Source organism: Homarus americanus, unplaced genomic scaffold (genome assembly GCF_018991925.1).
Source record: "Homarus americanus isolate GMGI-L3 unplaced genomic scaffold, GMGI_Hamer_2.0 scaffold21914, whole genome shotgun sequence".
NCBI lineage: Eukaryota > Metazoa > Arthropoda > Malacostraca > Decapoda > Nephropidae > Homarus > Homarus americanus.
This window is the reverse complement of record NW_024719665.1, coordinates 1,664,229-1,682,258: the sequence shown is the minus strand read 5'-3', so window position 1 is coordinate 1,682,258 and position 18,030 is coordinate 1,664,229. Positions and strand designations below refer to the sequence as shown.

Genomic DNA, 18,030 nt, shown 5'->3' with positions numbered 1-18,030 from the left:
GTGTAGATGCTCTAGAAATAATACTTCTTTGATCTGTGAGTTATATTTAAAGTATAGTATGTTTAATAGAGAACTTTGAAACAAAGAGTTTCCCAATGTCAACTTTAGACCTGAAAAATCTTGGATCTTTTGGTCAGATTTCTTAAACTTGAAGGTAAAAGATTACCCCAGTATGGCGAGTTGGCCCATCACCTTAAAAATGGTCATGGAGAACCCTGCCCTCTATCAAGGTGTGAATTACTTTATATTCCAAAAGAGAGGTCCTTTAAAATTTATTAGATAAAAATAATACTTCAGCCAGAAACTATAAAGTGTTTTGTTTTGAGTGCAAAATAGTCAAGCTGCTCTGGTGCTTGTCACAACCTACGCATGCACTGAAAATAATGCCAAGAGCTCTAATAAGTAAATAAATAAAACAATTATAGCTTTAATAACACTACCTCAGCTGCAACATTAATCTATGCAAGTCTTCACAATTTCATCTGAAGTGTTTAAATCACATCACCACTTTCCATGTTCAGGGTTATTATTCCAAGTAAATAACTTCTAGTACAGTATCTCACACTTACCTAATTAATTCAGAATTAATACTGCTTCCAAACTCTATTCCCTAGTTATGCATTATCATTTAATTACAATCTTGTTCTATGATAGATCAAACCCAAACAATTCTATGACACTACTTGACTGCAAATTGAAAATATTACACCCTGCACCACTACATGTATAAAATGAAAAAAAAAATCTACAGAAACACAACCTTCTCATATTTAAGCACCAGGTGGGTATACTGACATCGATTTACTGTAATGAGTAAACAAAGTCCCCAATTTGGCCAATTATGTACAAAACAATAAAAACTCACAACTTTTAGAGTATTTGTGTATCAATGAAAAGTACTGTTTATATAATGTTACCTTCTATTTAACACACACTCTAAATGTTCTTTTTCTTTTTGGTCTTATGAAACATTATGCAAAATGTTTGTGCCTCCCGCTCCCCTGCTGATGGGAGAAATACCAACTATTGTAATACATATGCCTTTCTAGCCATCTACTTTACAATTCAATGGGAAGGATGGACCCCATGGTGCTTATGATGGACTCTTTGTATAAATATATGGCTCCTTCACATTGTTTGTCTTCCCAGTTTTGTGTAAAGCTTTCATTTAATAAAAATTAATTAAACATGGATTGATCCTGTGTTCCCATCCTGTAACCAAGCATGGATTGAGTTAATTGTGTACAGTCTGTACATCTATGATTCGAAAACCCAGAGTTCTTAGGACCCTCAGCATGTGTGATTGGGACTAAATTCCAGAAAACAGTATCCCTAAATAAGGGGAAAGGAGGTGTCAGTTATTTGAAAGCAGAGCTCTCTTCCTCTGCACTATGCTACTCATGAAGCTGTACATTATAAACTAGACAGAGAACCAATCCCTACTCAGTTCCAGCTCACCTCAGCATCCTAAGAGAGAGAAAGAGAGAGAGGGGAAGGATTGAAGAAGCCCAATCCATACTGATTAAAAAATGAGACTTTAAGATCAATCCCTTATTTAGAACTTAAGTTTAATGGATTGGGTGACTTAGATACTTAAGTGCCAGCTAACTGAGAAAGGAAGATGGGGGCAATAAGCTCTGGGTGTTAGTATGATTCACATCCTTCACCAAGAATAAGATTAAAAGAATAAATAACCTTACAAGAGCCCAAGTACCAAGCAATCTGAAGGTGCAACGGGTTCTTTCCAACTATGTAAGTAGTAATGGCTTTAACCATAATAGTACACTACTTTGCTGTCATTCGGAATCGAGTATGACGATCATCCAGCTATGATAAAATGATATGAGCTATTAAAGGATGTCACCTAGGTTGGCGAATTTTAAGGTGACTAAAGAGGCTGATACATGACCGGCAGATTCGTTCACAGATGTTGCACATGTGGATAGCTCCATCTAGTGAGGGAGGGGCGGCGGCAGCGTCTTTCTGGAGCTGGCGCTTGTCTGCCTTGTTGTGAAGTCGGGCTAATTCGAAAGTTTGACACTTTCTCGTGTGGTGATTCTCCAAGCGTTACAGTGTGGAGTGATCGTCTCCCAGGTGAGGGGGTCAATTTGGCACTTTTTCAGGTTTGTCTTAAGACTAATCCTTTTCAGTTGCCCTCCAGCGTTACGTTTACTATTCGTTAGATGACTGTAAAGTAGCTGTTTTGGCAGTCTACTGTCGTCCATGCGGGTAACACGGCCAGTCCAGCGTAGTTGTTCATGGATAATGGTAGCCTCAATGCTCCTACAGTTGGTGTCAGCGAGAATACTGGCATTTGTTCTCGTCTTCCCAGCGAACTCGGAGGATGTAACGTAGACTACGTCGGTGAAAGTTTTCAAGTCCCTTGAGGTGCCTCCTGTATGTAACCCATGTCTCACTGCTATATAGCAGGGTAGGGAGGACCACTGCTCAATATATATGCAACTTTGTAGATAATTTCAGCTCCCTACAGCTGAAGATAAGGGTACGAAGTCTGCCAAAGGCTTGAGATGCACATCTGATTCGATGTTGAATCTCTTCATCGATTTTTGCAGTGGCAGACAGGTGGGAGCCGAGATACTGAAAGTGGGTAACATTAGAGAGGGTAGTACCATTAAGCTGGATGGATGGTGAAGGTGTGACTGAACCAGGGGCAGGCCGAAAGAGAATCGAAGTTTTACGCACATTCACTTCAAGGCCAAAGTGTCATATGCATCTGCATAGGTGTTAAGGATTTCCTGTACTGCAGGTTACGTTCAGTGTGAGCGACAAGGGTGAGGTCGTCTGCATACTGAAGTTCAGTAATGGAAGCTGCCGACAACTTTGTTCCTGCCTGGAGTCGTTATATTTTGAAAAGATCCTTCACCCGGTACTCCATGTCCACCCCAACAACTAAATTGGCACTAGCACGAGTGAGGAAGGCAGCCAAGAAAATGGAAAAGAGAGTTTGGATGGGGAAGAACTCAGACTGGGTGCCATTGTGCAGGACACTGCCGTTCATGCCGTTGCGGAGTTGCCTCACAATGGTGATGATTTTTGGTGGGCAGCCAAACTGGCTGAGGGTCCGCCAGAGGGCTTCCCTATGACCGAGTCGAAGGCCTTGGTTAGGTCGATAAAGGCCATGTACAGGTCATGATGCTGTTCTCTTAACTTTTCCTGTATTTGGCGGGCAGCAAAGATCATGTCAGTGGTGCCACGTGATGGTCTAAAGCCACATTGAGATTCTGGGAGGAAGTTTTCCACCTCAGGTAGTAGTCTGATATGGAGGACTCGGGCGATAATCTTGCCAACTATGGACAGCAGTGAGATCCCGCAGTAGTTGCCAGTCTGATTGCTGTCCCTTATTCTTATAAATATTGATGATGGAGGCATCTTTAAGAGCTTGGGGATCTCCTCATTTTCCCATATATTCTCCAGGAGAGTGGAGACGGCTAGTAAGCAGAGGTCCTCCTGCTTTATACACCTGGGCTGGGATTCCATCAGGCCCTGAGGCTTTGTTATTTTCCCTGTTTGATGGCAGTAGCTACCTTATCTAGGAATAGAGGATAGCCGAGATGGGTCAGCTCTGGATGCTGAAGGACCTGTTGGGTAGTCAGGACATTCACGTCGGTGTTTCGGTTGAGCAGCGAATGATAGTGCTCTTTCCAGCACTCACGGATGCCTTCTTCGTCTTTAATTAGGGAGTTACTGTCGGATGAGCAGGGGGGCTGTGCTATGAGTCATTGGCCCATAAAAAGTTTTAGTGGAATTTAAAAATTCACACATCTTGTGTTGATCTGCAAGTTTTTGCATTTCACATGCTTTATTTTTAAACCAGTCGTTCTTTAGTTTTTGCGAAGTTCGCGCTGGGCAGCCGCATTTTTCTTGCGGAAGATATCAGCTTTGGTCCTAGACTGAGGGTTGTTCTGCCAGTCAGTTAAAATAGTACGTGTATCATCGACGAGTACATTGATTGTCGGGTCATTTTCATCAAACCAGTCCTGGTGTATTCTTTCGACCTGGCCGAGGGGATCTCTGCAGGTTTTTGTCATGACAAAGTCGAAAATACTCCATTAGGCACTGGGATTTGGGTTATTTATCAGCTCATGTTCGAGCTGCTCTCTGAAATCATGTGCTACCGCTGGATCCTCCAAACACTGAGTGTTAAAACCTCTTCTGGAGGCTTGTTGCCTTCGCCATTTTGGGGCGACGTGAAGTGACGAGCCGATAATTAGTGTCACAGTGGTCTGAGCTATGCATTACTCGGTTGATGAGGACATCTCGGTGATCTCTTTCTCTGACAATGAGATGCCAGTGTGTGGATCATGGGTGTTGCCACGAACCCTTGAACTTGTCGGCCTGCCTAAACAAGGTACTGTATTGGTGATAGTGAGGTACTGATGATCAAGGCCTAAAGGATCCACACTACTGTAGACCAATGATATAGAAGCAAGGATTATTGTTTGAACCAGTGTGTCAACTGTGAGTAATTTTGCTGGACAAAGAGAATAATGTGATCCACCATCTAGTTTGCAAACCTGGAAATTAAGTTTTTGATAAAAACTCTCGACTCAACCTTAGGCTGACCCATGAAAGGGAGAGACCAGAAGAAATTTCTTACCTCTCCACAATGCACAGCTCTGACACCCTTCTAATGTACTGGATGATAGAGCCAGGAGGAATGTTGACTCCAAGGCTGACAACTTTATAAAAGGTCTCTATCTAGTCTATGAATTTGAGAAGTGGTTCAAAGGACCTAGACAAATTTACAATTGCCCCTAGAGATAGGTTGACAACAAAAGCTCTTTGAGGACTGTTCTGTGCAAACTTGCATGATGTTGAATGTGTTTATGGTTTGACCTTCCTAATGTATACTTCAAAGTGCTTCCAAATGAATAAAAAAAAAAATTGCAATATTGGCATCACACATAGTAACAAAGAAATACAGTACCACAAAAAGTGAAACATGGAATTCTGCATTAATACAATTATTAACAGGAGACAAACAATCTCCAGAAGTCAGAAAATGAATCAGACAATAATCTGTCATACTCATGAAGATCAGACCCATCTCCCAGAGAGCTGGTATCTGATACCTGAAGAAGTTACTCCAGAAATCAAAGGACTTTCATTTTCCCAACAAAATAAGATGGATCACTCACTGTCACTACTACCTTACTTAAAAAATCTGAATGCCAATGAGGAACTCTGCTCCTTAGACTTTGTCCCAGTCTCAGGAAAGAAAGGGGATTCCCAAGATTCCCTTCATCTATGAAGAGAAACTCCTTGGCAAAACTGATTCAACTTGTCATTTTGACCCTGATCCAAGAAAGAAACTAAAAATGGAGTCTGTATAGACTAATATATAAAGAAGACCCAGTGAAAATGTTGATGCCATTGAGTATTTCAACTTGAGCCCCAACTCTAGCCCAGAGGAAATCCCTGGTTAAGTCATATAAAGCATCTCCTAAAGACCCCATCATTAGCTTCAATAGGCTGACCTTTGGAGAAGGAAAAAAAAAAAAAAACTGCCTTGACAGCAGTGTCTTCCAGTTGAATCGAGAATATAAGAGATAAAAATACTGCAAGCAAAACTCTTGTCACCAGCCCCTGGACTGGAACTTTACCTACAAAGGCTGAACTTTTAAGGTACCACAGGGGCCTGTCTAAAAGCCCTAGACCCCGAAATGAGGAATTAGTAGTTCCTAGAAATGCTCAACCATGAGACTTTTCTTTGTCAGAAATGTATGCTGAAAACATATGACAGAGGCATTATAAACCAGTCTCTAGGTGATTCCCCTTCCACTAAGCTCAAGTCACCCATCCCTAACAGTGTGCAGACAGCCCTTTCAAGAGAAATCAGAATCAGTGGTTTAAGTGTGAAATTCTGATTTTCATATGTCAGGGCTAATGTTTAATGGTATTCATGGAGCCACACCTCAGGACAGACTCAGTGTTGTGCTCATCACAAGGTCTGGAAGGTCTCCCACCTCCTCAAGAGGAATAAGTTCTGGACCCTGGCCTAAGGACAGCACAACCTCATGCTCTTCTGAAAATGTAACTTCCTTTCCTGCTTATCATGACTAAGACAACTTCTATGCTTATTCAGTGTGAAGCCCTAACTCACAGCTATGAGTCTCACGATCTTTATCTTCATGACTTGTCTGGAACTTATATAGAAGTCAAACACAATGATGCTACATCCAATTAAGTACAGTAATGGGCACTAATGAAAACTACTAAAAGGGACCAATTTCACTAATGGGTTGTGCTGTAAGAGAAAATTTACCAACATTTCACTGTGATGGAATGTACCCCTAGCAATCCTTCTGGTGTGTATTAATGAGACCACTGCCTAGAATGGGCCAATAATGGGTTTACACACTGCTGGGTTATGGGTAGCTCAAATTCAGTGAGAGATACATTGTAGCAACTTATTTGCCTCCAGTGAAAACCTTGTATGTAATTAGCCAGCTGTCAAATACTTTAAATGATTCCAACATGTTCTTAACTCAAGCAAATGAAGCAAGCAATAATCCCAAATGAGAATATTATGTGTAACTTGATTCATTCTAAGGCAGAATAACCAGCACACACTTCCTAAATGGAACTTTCTTGAATTTAAACCAATACTATACTCTCCATGTAAACCAGAATACCATCTTTGTAGCCTTAGGCCTAACCCCATCCAGATCTATCAAAACACAGAGCAAGGTTACACACTGTAAAATGAGGATACATAATGACCAGGTCATTTAACCCTTTGGTTACCTTACTTTACTTTTGCCAAGGAACACTTTTACTCCATCTGAAGGATTATGTTTATCAAATCCAAAGGAGTAGAAATTTTTGGGGGGGTTCACAATGCCTTATTTGACTACAGGTATTAAGCTCTGGTGACCGTTACCACAATTTTCAATGTAAACAACCCAGGTGCTCCGATCACATGATGGTTCCTCCCACACCTCACTTTGTCATACGTTAACAGAATCTCACAACAGACATTATTTCTCTGTACATAAATTTCATTCATATGAAGTGAAAATTCAATATAAAATATACAATACACTTATTTTGGGGCAGAGAATGGAAGCCTTTCACGGAATGCCCTTCAAATCTATTACAACATCCAAAGGGTTAAGTAAATGTCACCTCTATTGCAAATTGATGAATACAGTTAAAATACTAATGCCTCAGATTGCACGACAAACAAGTTTACCCACAGATAAGTGTCCAATATATATATTAAAGGAAGAAAGGAGGGTAGGGGTTGGTAAAAAATGACAGGTTATCAGAAATGACCCCAAAGATAAGAATCTGTTGAGAATGGTTGCAAGAGACAGTGCAACTTGGAGAGCTACTATCAGGTAATCACAGCTAACCCACAGAAGTGTCAAAAATGTCTGTACAATGATAATGAATAACTAACAAGCCAAAACACAGAGATATGATTGCTATGACCAGGTGAAGAACTGAGTAGGGATTGGTCCTGTTGTCCAGCTTGTAACTATAAGGCAACACGGGTTACAAAGCACATTATATTATTTCAGTGGTCTAGGACTCTTAGCTCTCACCTAACAGGCAACTGACATCTACATACAGTATACCATGTTTTAGGAGATGCAGTAGTACTGTGATTTTTTTTTCTCTTATTTCTGGAATATAGTCCTAGTCACACGCATGTCTGGGATCCTAGGAACACTGGGTTGTCAAACTATATACATGTTGACTGTACATGAATCACCAAATCCATTCTACACGTTATAAAATATGTAAATAAATCATAGCTAATAAGATATATGAGCAGTGTATGTTCCAAACCTAGCACTGTCAGTCAATTTTTCATATTCATGTTTTTAAATACTTTTTATCTTTATACCAAAAGCAAATGAATCAAACTGTTTTTATTCTCCTAATTATATATATAATACTTACGTGCGAGTGGCTTTACTGTTTTCCCGCATTGAGAATTTTCTTCTAGACTTCGGTCGACCATTGGCGTCTAAACCCGTTCTTACAATTTCCTCTGCAAAGAAGCAAAGAAAATTTTAGCAAAATTAAAGGTATTCCAGGCTATAAATGAGTTCTGATAGGCAGAGGTTTGGCAAAAAGGAATTAAAAAAAAATGGCATAGGCTCTCTTAGATGTTCTTTTAGGCAGCTGAAAGATGTGTGGTAATGGCACTAAAGAGTGTAGCTCATTGGAACAGTGAGTATGTGAGTATCTAAGGGAAATGAGTGATGAAATTATCCCTATTTATGTATAATGCTGGAAATTTCCTGGTAACATTATTATTATATTTTGTTTTGATGGCCTTTTCTGCACCAAACAAAGGAGGTCAAGTTCCTCAACACCACACCCAGCCCAAGTCTAAGCTTCACTTAAGCTGTGTTGGCTCAATTTCTAATGAAGTCATCGTAAGACTTGAAGTATGAGTAATGCTTAAAACCACAGTGCTGTATGATTAGTGACAATTTTTATTTTGAATTGTACAGGTCGTGTCTGTTACTTAATATAATGTAACCTGTATCAGTGAGATTGAAGAAATCCAAGAGTGATGCACCCAACTTATCTGTGTATGTGAGGTCATCATGTAGAGATGAGTAAAGGATCTATGGAGGGTCAAATCATGAGAGTTCTCTCTCACTGGAAGATCAGTAATGTACAATAAGTAATTCCAGAATTCTCAGTGATACTCAGAGAAAAGACTGACCAGAACTACAAACACTTTGTGATACGACAGACAAGAAGAAAATAAGAGAATAATGAGGAAAGGCCAGAGGTCGTCAATTTTGCATGTAAGAATTGATGCAAAACTCTCAAATGCTTTGGAGATATCAGGAGCTACTACAAGGGTTTCACCATTCCAGTCTACTGATTGGTGTACTGAATGTGTGTGGATTAAAAGATGACCAACAGCAGAGTATTGAACCAAATACTGAAGTGACAGACCATCAATAAATTTTTTTTAAGGTGTTTGAAAATATAAGTTTTCAAGATAATTTAAAAAATATTTGCTACTGATGCAGTGTGGGGAGATGGGGAGATTTGAAGGGTTGGATTTATCACCCTTCTTTAGGGTTGGATGCATGTAAGCATCTTTCCATGAAGAGAGGAAAGGCTTTAGTACAAAGAGATGTCTCAGGAAACTGGACAGAATAGAAGTAAGCTCAGTAGAACACTTTGAGAACCAGTAGGGAAACCTTATCTGGCCTGGAGCCTAGTTAGTTTTTTAAAAAATCCATGATTATTTCTACATATTTTGACCATTTTGAGGACTGAAATTTCAAGCACCTTCAGATCTGGACAAGGAATCATCTGCCCATCCTCCTGCAAAGTTGAATAACAGGCAAGATTTTGAGAAAGGAGGTTAACCTTTTCCTAGACATCAGGGATCGCTGAACCATCAGGTGAGTTTAAAGGAGGAATGGGTGAAAGGCTACTAGATTTTGAGAAGCACGCATTAAAGGCATGATTAGCAGTCTAGTTGATTTTTTATAGATAGTTTAAATTGCATGTTTATAGTTATTGACTTAATGGCACTGGAACAACTGAACCATTTGGTATAGCTGAAGTGTTTTTGGGATGTTTTATTCAGTATGAATCCCAAAATCCCAATAGTTGAACAAGGATATTCAGAGATGAATGAAGACCAAAGAAAAGAGAAATATGTAGTAATCCCCATGTCCATCCCAGACTGCATGATCATTAAGCAAGTTGTGCACTTTTACAAATATTAAATGGACAGTGAAAAGCAGACTTGGCTGCAGGGATGGGCCAATAATCAAAAGAGCCAAGTGGAGACAAAACTTTGAGCGAGTGAGAATTTGAGTAATTAGTTTAAAATAGATCATGCACACATCCACAATGTCAAGCAAAATCAGGGATAGGTGTGAGAGTGCTGCCTGCTTGTGTAAGATAAGTGAGATGGGAAAGTGCTCCCCCCCCCTCTTCATATTAGCATTAACCCATATGTTCTCACCTTTGTGCAAGTTCCTGAGGTAGGCCACATGTGGCAGGTCACTGATCATGACCATATTGAGGATCCCAGTTCGCATTAGAGGCTTGGTGCGTTTGAGGTTGATGGTCTGAACCCAGTCTCCAGACAATACATCAAATACGTCTATGTGAATATCACTGTAGACCAGTAGAAGCCCATCACAGACCGCTAAAATGTAATGCATTCATTAGTTTCATTCTATTAATAGGAGAGGAAATGTTCATTCATCAAAACAATTTACTTGAAAATGTAGGAAGGCTGAATACAAGAAATAATTATACTCTCTCTCTCTCTCTCATCAGTCCATATAGCATCCAGACTTCCATATAAAAACAAGTTTTTTTTCATTTACAATGCCAGGGATATGGTATGAGCACCTCTGTACTTTGTAAAGGTGAGCTAAGTAAGAATGATCAGTCTAGTTCTTTACAAACATTAGTTAAAATTTCTATATAATATTTACAAACAGCTGGTAAATCTTTCTTTAGTTTTTACTTACAGCTGTTTAATAAGTCTATACTTAAAGCTGTTAAGTGTTAATAAGAATCTTACCACCTGCTCCTAAGGCTATTTTTTGTCTTTGCCAACAACTGGCAAGTTGTAATAGGAACAGTTGGTCAATCTAAATTTATAAGGTTCTTACCAACAGCTGTAGGTATGGCAGGGTACATCAGCTCCTTCTCACGATTCTTGCGACCTGAGGCATCAACATAGACAGCCAAAAGGTTGAACACTAATAGATACTCCCCCCTCGTTACCTCGATACAACTCAGAGCTTCACACTGTGTCATAGAGAGGAAGCCTAGTGATTGGCTATCTGGATGAACCAGGGCTGTAATATGAAAATAGAAATATTTTAGTTTTCCTGTGCTCCAGTAATGGCTGAGGTTTACAGTATAGATAAAAAATGTTAATGTATAATTACAGCACACAACACTGGATGTATAACAGGCCTTCAATTTCATGGCAGACAAGCTAGCCATGAAAATAAGTGCTCTCTGACTTGTGTGTTGATTTGGCAAGTGACATTTTCCATCAGTATACTGTACATAAATCCACCTTTTCCTTCCTAACCCTCCCTTGCTCTTAATTATAAAAAGCCTTGTCACCACACACATTTTCTCTTCATTCTGTCATTTAGGAAAAAAAAAAACAATCTAAACTGTGGACCATGGGGGATCATGGACTGTATATAGCTGGACCACCGAGGGGTTCACATAAAGATTATCAAGGCAGGCAATAGGGTGTTTATTCTATCAGACAATATTAGTAACAGTTCAGGCTTGTATAATCTAACCAGTAACAAATTATTTTTGTTAATTTTGCTAACTGTTAATGAACTTTTATTTTTCAATGCCCACTTGTTTACTTTTAACTTGAACATTCTCAAAGAGGCAAGAAATAATTAATCTAAAGAATATGTACCGTAGTTGTATTTTCTATAAAAAAAATGCAAGTGCGTATCTGCACTTAACTATTCCAAAATTACCATACTTTTAGTTAACCCCAGCACTAGTCTAAGCCATTCCTCTCAGCCATTCATTCCTTTCTACAGGTCACTTTCTTCTCCCACCTCCTATACTACTAGCATGGGCCTCATAACACCAAATATTTCTAGCTTACCGTCATAAATTTTTTTTACCAATTCCTTCCTTTATTTTAAACCATTTCCATTAAATGATCCTCTTGAACTGTTTCGCTTTATGTGCTCCTATGACAAAAAATATTCACTATTTCTGGGGTATCATGACCTGAAATACATACAGTATCTAAAAGTCTGCACCTCAACTGAACCCTGAAGAAGGGAATTTTATCCCTCTTTCTACTTCTAATGCATCACTGACTAACCAAGAAAAGGAAAACTTTATTAATATTTTTCTAGCACTTGCAAACCCTATTTATTTTCAAGTGAGTTAACACCTTTATGGAATGGTATAATTCAAATTTGGTAATATTAATACTGTTCTATACAACTTGCACTAAGGATGCTGGTTACTGAGAGTATTATGTAACTTAAAAGTAAATTTATACTTACATAGAGGGTGTTGGTCACCAAGAATAGAGTATATGGTGAAGGCAGATTGGAAGCCCACTGCAAGCCGTCCGTCACCCAAGATATCGAGGCTTTGGGGTGGCTGAGGCAGCAGGATAGAACGGAACAGTTTGTGTCGACCCTTGGCTCGGTTGATTTCATATATAATAATCTAAAATGAATAGATATTGTTAGTTAATGATATAATTCTCAGGAAACATACCGTGTACATTCATAGAAAATATGTAAAATATTTGAATAAACATGAAGCCCATATTTCTATCTCAAATTCAGTTTAATACACACAAAATAATATTAACTTACTTGTCTTTTAACAGCTACACATAAACAGTAAGTGAAGACAACAGTGCCTGGAGTACGAAACTTCCCTGTAGTAAAAGCAATGGCACCCTTTGTTTCTGACACCTGAAAAAATAAAAATACAATGTTTTAACTTTCTTGAAAACAATCAAATTATGAGGGTATAAAATAGCATATGGAATACTAACTTGTGCTACAGCTATTCTCTAACAAAGTGCAAAATAATTATCGGAAAAAAAATAGCTGCAAAACGTCAGCTGAACTATATTCCTTGATGTTAATAAATCTTGGAAAATATTAATATGCCTTCACTTTCAAACAAACTGCATAGGAATAAAGAATAAATGAATCCTCATATTTCCAATAACCAGTACAGTATGTATTTGTAAATCCCTCTTGCTCCAAAGTTCAATTCTTACCTTAATCCACTCAACTTCATCACCACCAAGGGCTCTGACAGGAATCAATTTTACTTGCCGCTGCCGTCCTGCTATGACCATTATCAGCTGTTCTTCTCCGATGTACTCAAGGCTCACAATCTTTTTACCATCACCTATACGTGCAATTTCTGAAAAAAAATAATTAAAATAGTGGCTTGTATGCCGAAATAATAACACACAACCATCCAACCTTAATAGACCTCCACACCAAATATAAAAACTTGTTCAATCTATATAAATAAGGCATGTCTGCAATCAGCTGATTTTTTTTCTTCAGTAAAACTAGGGAACTTGATCCTAGAACGACGAGTATGTTTATTAAAATCATAAAAACAAACATATTTGTTGTCAAGTATTTATATAATACCTTTACAGTGGTCCCTCGGTTAACAAACGTCTAGGTTAACGAAATTTCGGTTAACGAATTACCTTCCATAAGAATATTCAATTCGGTTAACGAAATTCTTACGAAAACATGTTAACATGTTTTCGCTTGCTCACCAGCTGGTAGATTAGTCCGCCAATACAGTAATTGGTTCTAGGGCTTAAATTCGTTCCCATTTGAGTAAATATCAAGAAGGTTGTGCAATTAAATATTTTTCCAGGTTTTATATTAAAATTATTAGTCATTTTAACACATATTTAACATAATTGCAGTACAGGGAACTTATTTTTGGTGCGCCAATCAGCCCACTTGACTCACCCACCAAGGTGTCAGTTTGTGTCTCTGTTCAGTGGAGGTAACATCTTGCTTGTGGCTCTCTTGAACGTAAACTATTTTTACGTTTTTACAGTACAATTATTGGTCATTCTGAAATTCATTTAACATATTGACAATATATAGTGCAGTGTTGATTTGAAGAAAATAATCTTGAATTACACCTAGTGAACTTAAAATTTTATTGGTGAAATGACGGCATCAATCATGGGGTGATTTCCCTTCTATCCCCACTTCCGTCTCTTCTCCCTTCTCCTCCTCCACCTGCCACTTCAAATTCACATCAGCATGATCAACCAGGAGCCTTCTACATACACACCTCAAAGTAGTGTACTTTACTGATTTTTTTTTTTCTTTGTATGTAATTTTCGGTGAGCTGGAACCAATTACCCGAAATCCCATTGAAACAATGGTTTCGGTTTAAGATATGTTCGGTTAACAAAAGACCCTCTGGAACGAATTGAATTCGTTAACCGAGGGACCACTGTACAAGCAAAGTTAATACTATACTCGTCTATGGAAACTACCAAGTTAACAGACATAACCATACAGGAATATGCCCCATTAACTGTACTCCTTTCCCAATTCTGTGTGGGGAAGGGAAATAATATGGGAGAGATACAAGATAAGTTAAGTGTATGTATCAGAAAGGGCTGAAATAAAAAATAAAATATTTCACAAGCATATCCTCATACTGTCAATTTGCATGTATAATCTACAGTACTAATCCTTATGGCCCATACTGATACAGTAAAGTATATATCAACAGAAAATTGGGGATCAAAAGGCTTCCATAAAATGCTATCGTGAACCGTTGTCAAAAACAACAGTATACAGTACTACAGTACTTGTGTCAGTTTGGTTATATCATTAGTTTCTGTAAATATTTATATTATTATTATTTTTTTTTATGGGGAATAGCCCACCCGGGCACAGGCCATCGACCCACAGCGGGGCCTAGGGAATGAAAATATAAGAGTAAAAAGAAATTAAAAATAGAAAGAAAAAGATTACAGTATATTAATCTACACCACGAAGACGCCGGAAAATCAGCTTTTTGAAGTGAGAGAGATTGTATGAGTATGGAAACACAGAAGAAGGCAGAGCATTCCACAGTTTGGCTGTGTGAGGAAAGAAGGATTTACTATAATGGGTTATTCTAGTGTGACTGACATCCACAGAGAAACGGTGGACACCGCGGGCAAGACGAGTGTTATGAGCCCACGGCCTGGACGGCAGTACACCGAACATTGCCCTTTCAAGTCCCTGTAAAAGAGAGTGTATGAAGCAACATTGAGGCAAAGAGAAAGGGAAGAAAGATTATCAACTAAAGGAGGAGAGTTAATATGACGAAATGCCTTTGATTCCACCCTATCTAACAGTTGGACAGAAGAAGAGCCACCCCAGGTATGAGAGCAGTACTCCAAGTTAGGACGAATGAATCCCTTTTATACTTAAAGCAACTGCTCAGGAGTGAAGTAGCTACAGCATCTGTACAGCATTCCCAGGTTTCAGGAGGCAGCTTTAGCAATGTTGAGGATGTGTGGCTTCCATGACATATGTGAGAAAATGGTGAGCCCTAGCATATCTATTTTCGAATTTGGCAGAATGATTGCGTCCTGAAATGTGATTGGTGGGAGATCATCTAATTTGGAAAGTGTAATTGGTAAATACTGTGTTTTATTACTATTGAATTTAACCAAATTTCTACCTCCCCATTCGGAGATGCTACACAGATCCGCATTGATAGATGTAATATCAGCTGTATACATAACTTATTTCATTACTCTCTCACACTCTCAATGTTATAAAGTCTATAAATAATCTTTCACCATGTCATTATTCTCCTACAATCATTGTATAGGCTACTGCTAACTCAAAAAAGGACAAGTAGACTCATCAATCACACTACCAAGCACACAGTCACTGATCCAGTTGCTTGATTATCAAATTTCTCCTCAGTTACTCCCATGTACTATGTGCAAAATTTAATAAAGTGCAAAATTAATTAAAAATATAATTATTCTTAAATTTCAATTTGTTAATGCTCAAATCATTTGAATAATTGATTATCACTAGTATATTTTTGGTTGACAGAAAATTTGTACATAAAAAAATAATACCCTATCAGTAAATACAACTAGAAAAGTGTTATTTAATAGTGTCTAATTTTAAGTTATGCTGACCTACACCAAGCAAGTTCATGCCATCAGTATCAAACTAATGTAGCTGCAATTAATTTGATTCCCAGGTGAATATCAAAACAACCTACCACAATTGTCGAGGTCAATGCAGAAAAGACCTTCTTCAGCACCCAACAGAAGACGGTCTGGGTCAATGACTGTACCACACACGGCATTTTTTATCAGTGTTACACTTCCATCAACAACTTCATGGGCAGTGAATATCTGTTAAAGAGAAAAAAGCATCTCATTATTCACTTGAATACTTCTACAAGTATTTAGTTGTGCGAGCTACATCCGAAAATTTTCAAGACAATACACAGGCATCAAAATATACCTGATTAGGGTTGAGCAATATCAAACATCAAACTGGAAGACAAAGAAGTATTCTTCTGTTAGTTGCACATGGAATTAAAATTCTATTCCAAGGCTCTCTATTCCTGACCATGTGCTCATAGTTAAAATTGCAGATAATTAAATCATTGTTTTCAAATATCATCATTCACTCTGTTTTTGTTACAAGTGCTTTTGCTCTGTTTTCGTGGTTGAGAAGTGTGCAGTGTAACTTTGAATATGTTTGGGAAGGCCAAGGCACCCAGGAAAACCAAGTCTCTGGAGGTGAAGCTTGACACCGCAGAGGCTGTGTGAGTCATAGTGACATCTCCACTCCACCTTTAAGAATCCCCTTAGCCTTGAAGGGGACATGTGATGATGACCAGGCTCGTTCTTAATGATGTCTTGAGTTTCGTTTAATTGTGTTTTACATATAAAGTATTATTTGAGGAATTTTATTTTCAGTGATACATGTGGGTGTTGGGCTGGCTGGGAACGTATCCCACTGAACCCTATGTTATAATGAACCCGATTTACGATTTTTTGACTTGTAAAGAATTTTTCAAGAAAGTAACCCCATCGTAAATTGGGGAAACCTGTACTTAAAAACAACCTAACCTCTAGGCAAGAACCCATTCTCCTCTTTAATTTTTGTTTACTTAAACCAATCATATGAAGCTTTATCAACAATAATAATTTAGAGCCTAGAAGGTTTTTATCATATTATTGATTTTGGTGACAAACAAAATAAAATAAAACAGAAAAATCATGAAGTAAACACACACTAGTTTGTGCTACAGCACATCACCTGACACCACATCTCATCACAAAAAATTTCTCTACCATCTTTGGCGAATGTTAAATTATATGTCTTCAGCACATGTACTTCCATGCATAAATATGGCTTTGTTGAATTTGTTTTATGTTATTCAATAAAAAAAATTTAATTCAAATATTTTTTTTTTGTTTCATGGCTGCATCTTTCTTTGTTGCTGTGGTCAGCTGTTCTGTTACTGCAAGATAACATTAATCCATATTTTACTCAACATATTTGTTCTTCACTTTTGTTTCCTTTGATATATGCATAACAATTTGACAATAACTCGTAATGTTTAGATTCCAAGTTAGTTACAAAAGAGAATGAGAATTGCCAAGAACACATCATACACATTAAATTATGGCAAGTGGTACCTCAGCCAATAAACTGAAGCCTGACTCACCCGGCTGTTACAACACAAGAGTTGAGAGAGCTAGACACATGCCCTTATTCCTGGCCAAAGCCTCACACAGCAAAGATGTCACAAACCTTACTTAAAAAAAAAATAAATAAAAAAAATCGATACTAACTAGTTTACATGTGCCGATAATAAGGCTTTATTGAATCTGCTTTGTTATTTGATAAGAAATAAAGAGAAGAAATATTTATGGCTGCATCTCGGCTAAGCACTTGGATATGGAACACTGAGGTTTTGTTTTATGAAGTACAGTATTGTTAATTGGCATGGATAAATTGAGATTTAAAATTTTTTTGAATTAATAATAAAAATGTTGAAAAGTTTTTTAAATACCTGTCTATTGGGTAATCTGTTTCTCTTCAGTATCCGATGTAATTCATTTAACGCCACTACCCATTTGGTTTTTTCATTTTCAGTGTCTGCAAGCATTAAAGTGTGGTGTCTCACTCCCACCATAGAGGAAGTCGTTACCTGGAAAATATAAATAGTTACTAAAAATATTCAATCTATAGATGGGTGGCATCGTAAACACCTAACTTCTGTACACACCTACACACACAGATGCATTAAGTTATGCAAGTCAACAATTATCCATTTATATAAACAATAAATCAAACACAATGGGGGAGCTAACAGATACAGACAACCAGGCAGACAGAGGCAACACATCCTACCCAACACCAAACAGACTTTTCACAAACTTGTGCCATTCACTCTTTTTCAGCTGCCTACTAGATGTGTTAGGTTGTAGTGCTCCCCTTCAATAACAAG

General features: G+C 38.0%; 1 protein-coding gene across 1 annotated transcript in view; it reads right to left on the bottom strand.

Annotated features, from left to right (window-relative positions):
- The window catches only part of LOC121860208 (serine/threonine-protein kinase Genghis Khan-like), a 79,583-nt gene that overhangs the window by 22,692 nt on the left and 38,861 nt on the right, over positions 1–18,030 (bottom strand). Inside the window, 8 exon segments of the mRNA XM_042357288.1 lie at positions 7,933–8,023; positions 9,980–10,165; positions 10,641–10,829; positions 12,033–12,201; positions 12,354–12,455; positions 12,770–12,918; positions 15,781–15,916; positions 17,593–17,730. Of these exon segments, the coding sequence (XP_042213222.1) occupies positions 7,933–8,023; positions 9,980–10,165; positions 10,641–10,829; positions 12,033–12,201; positions 12,354–12,455; positions 12,770–12,918; positions 15,781–15,916; positions 17,593–17,730 (1,160 nt within the window).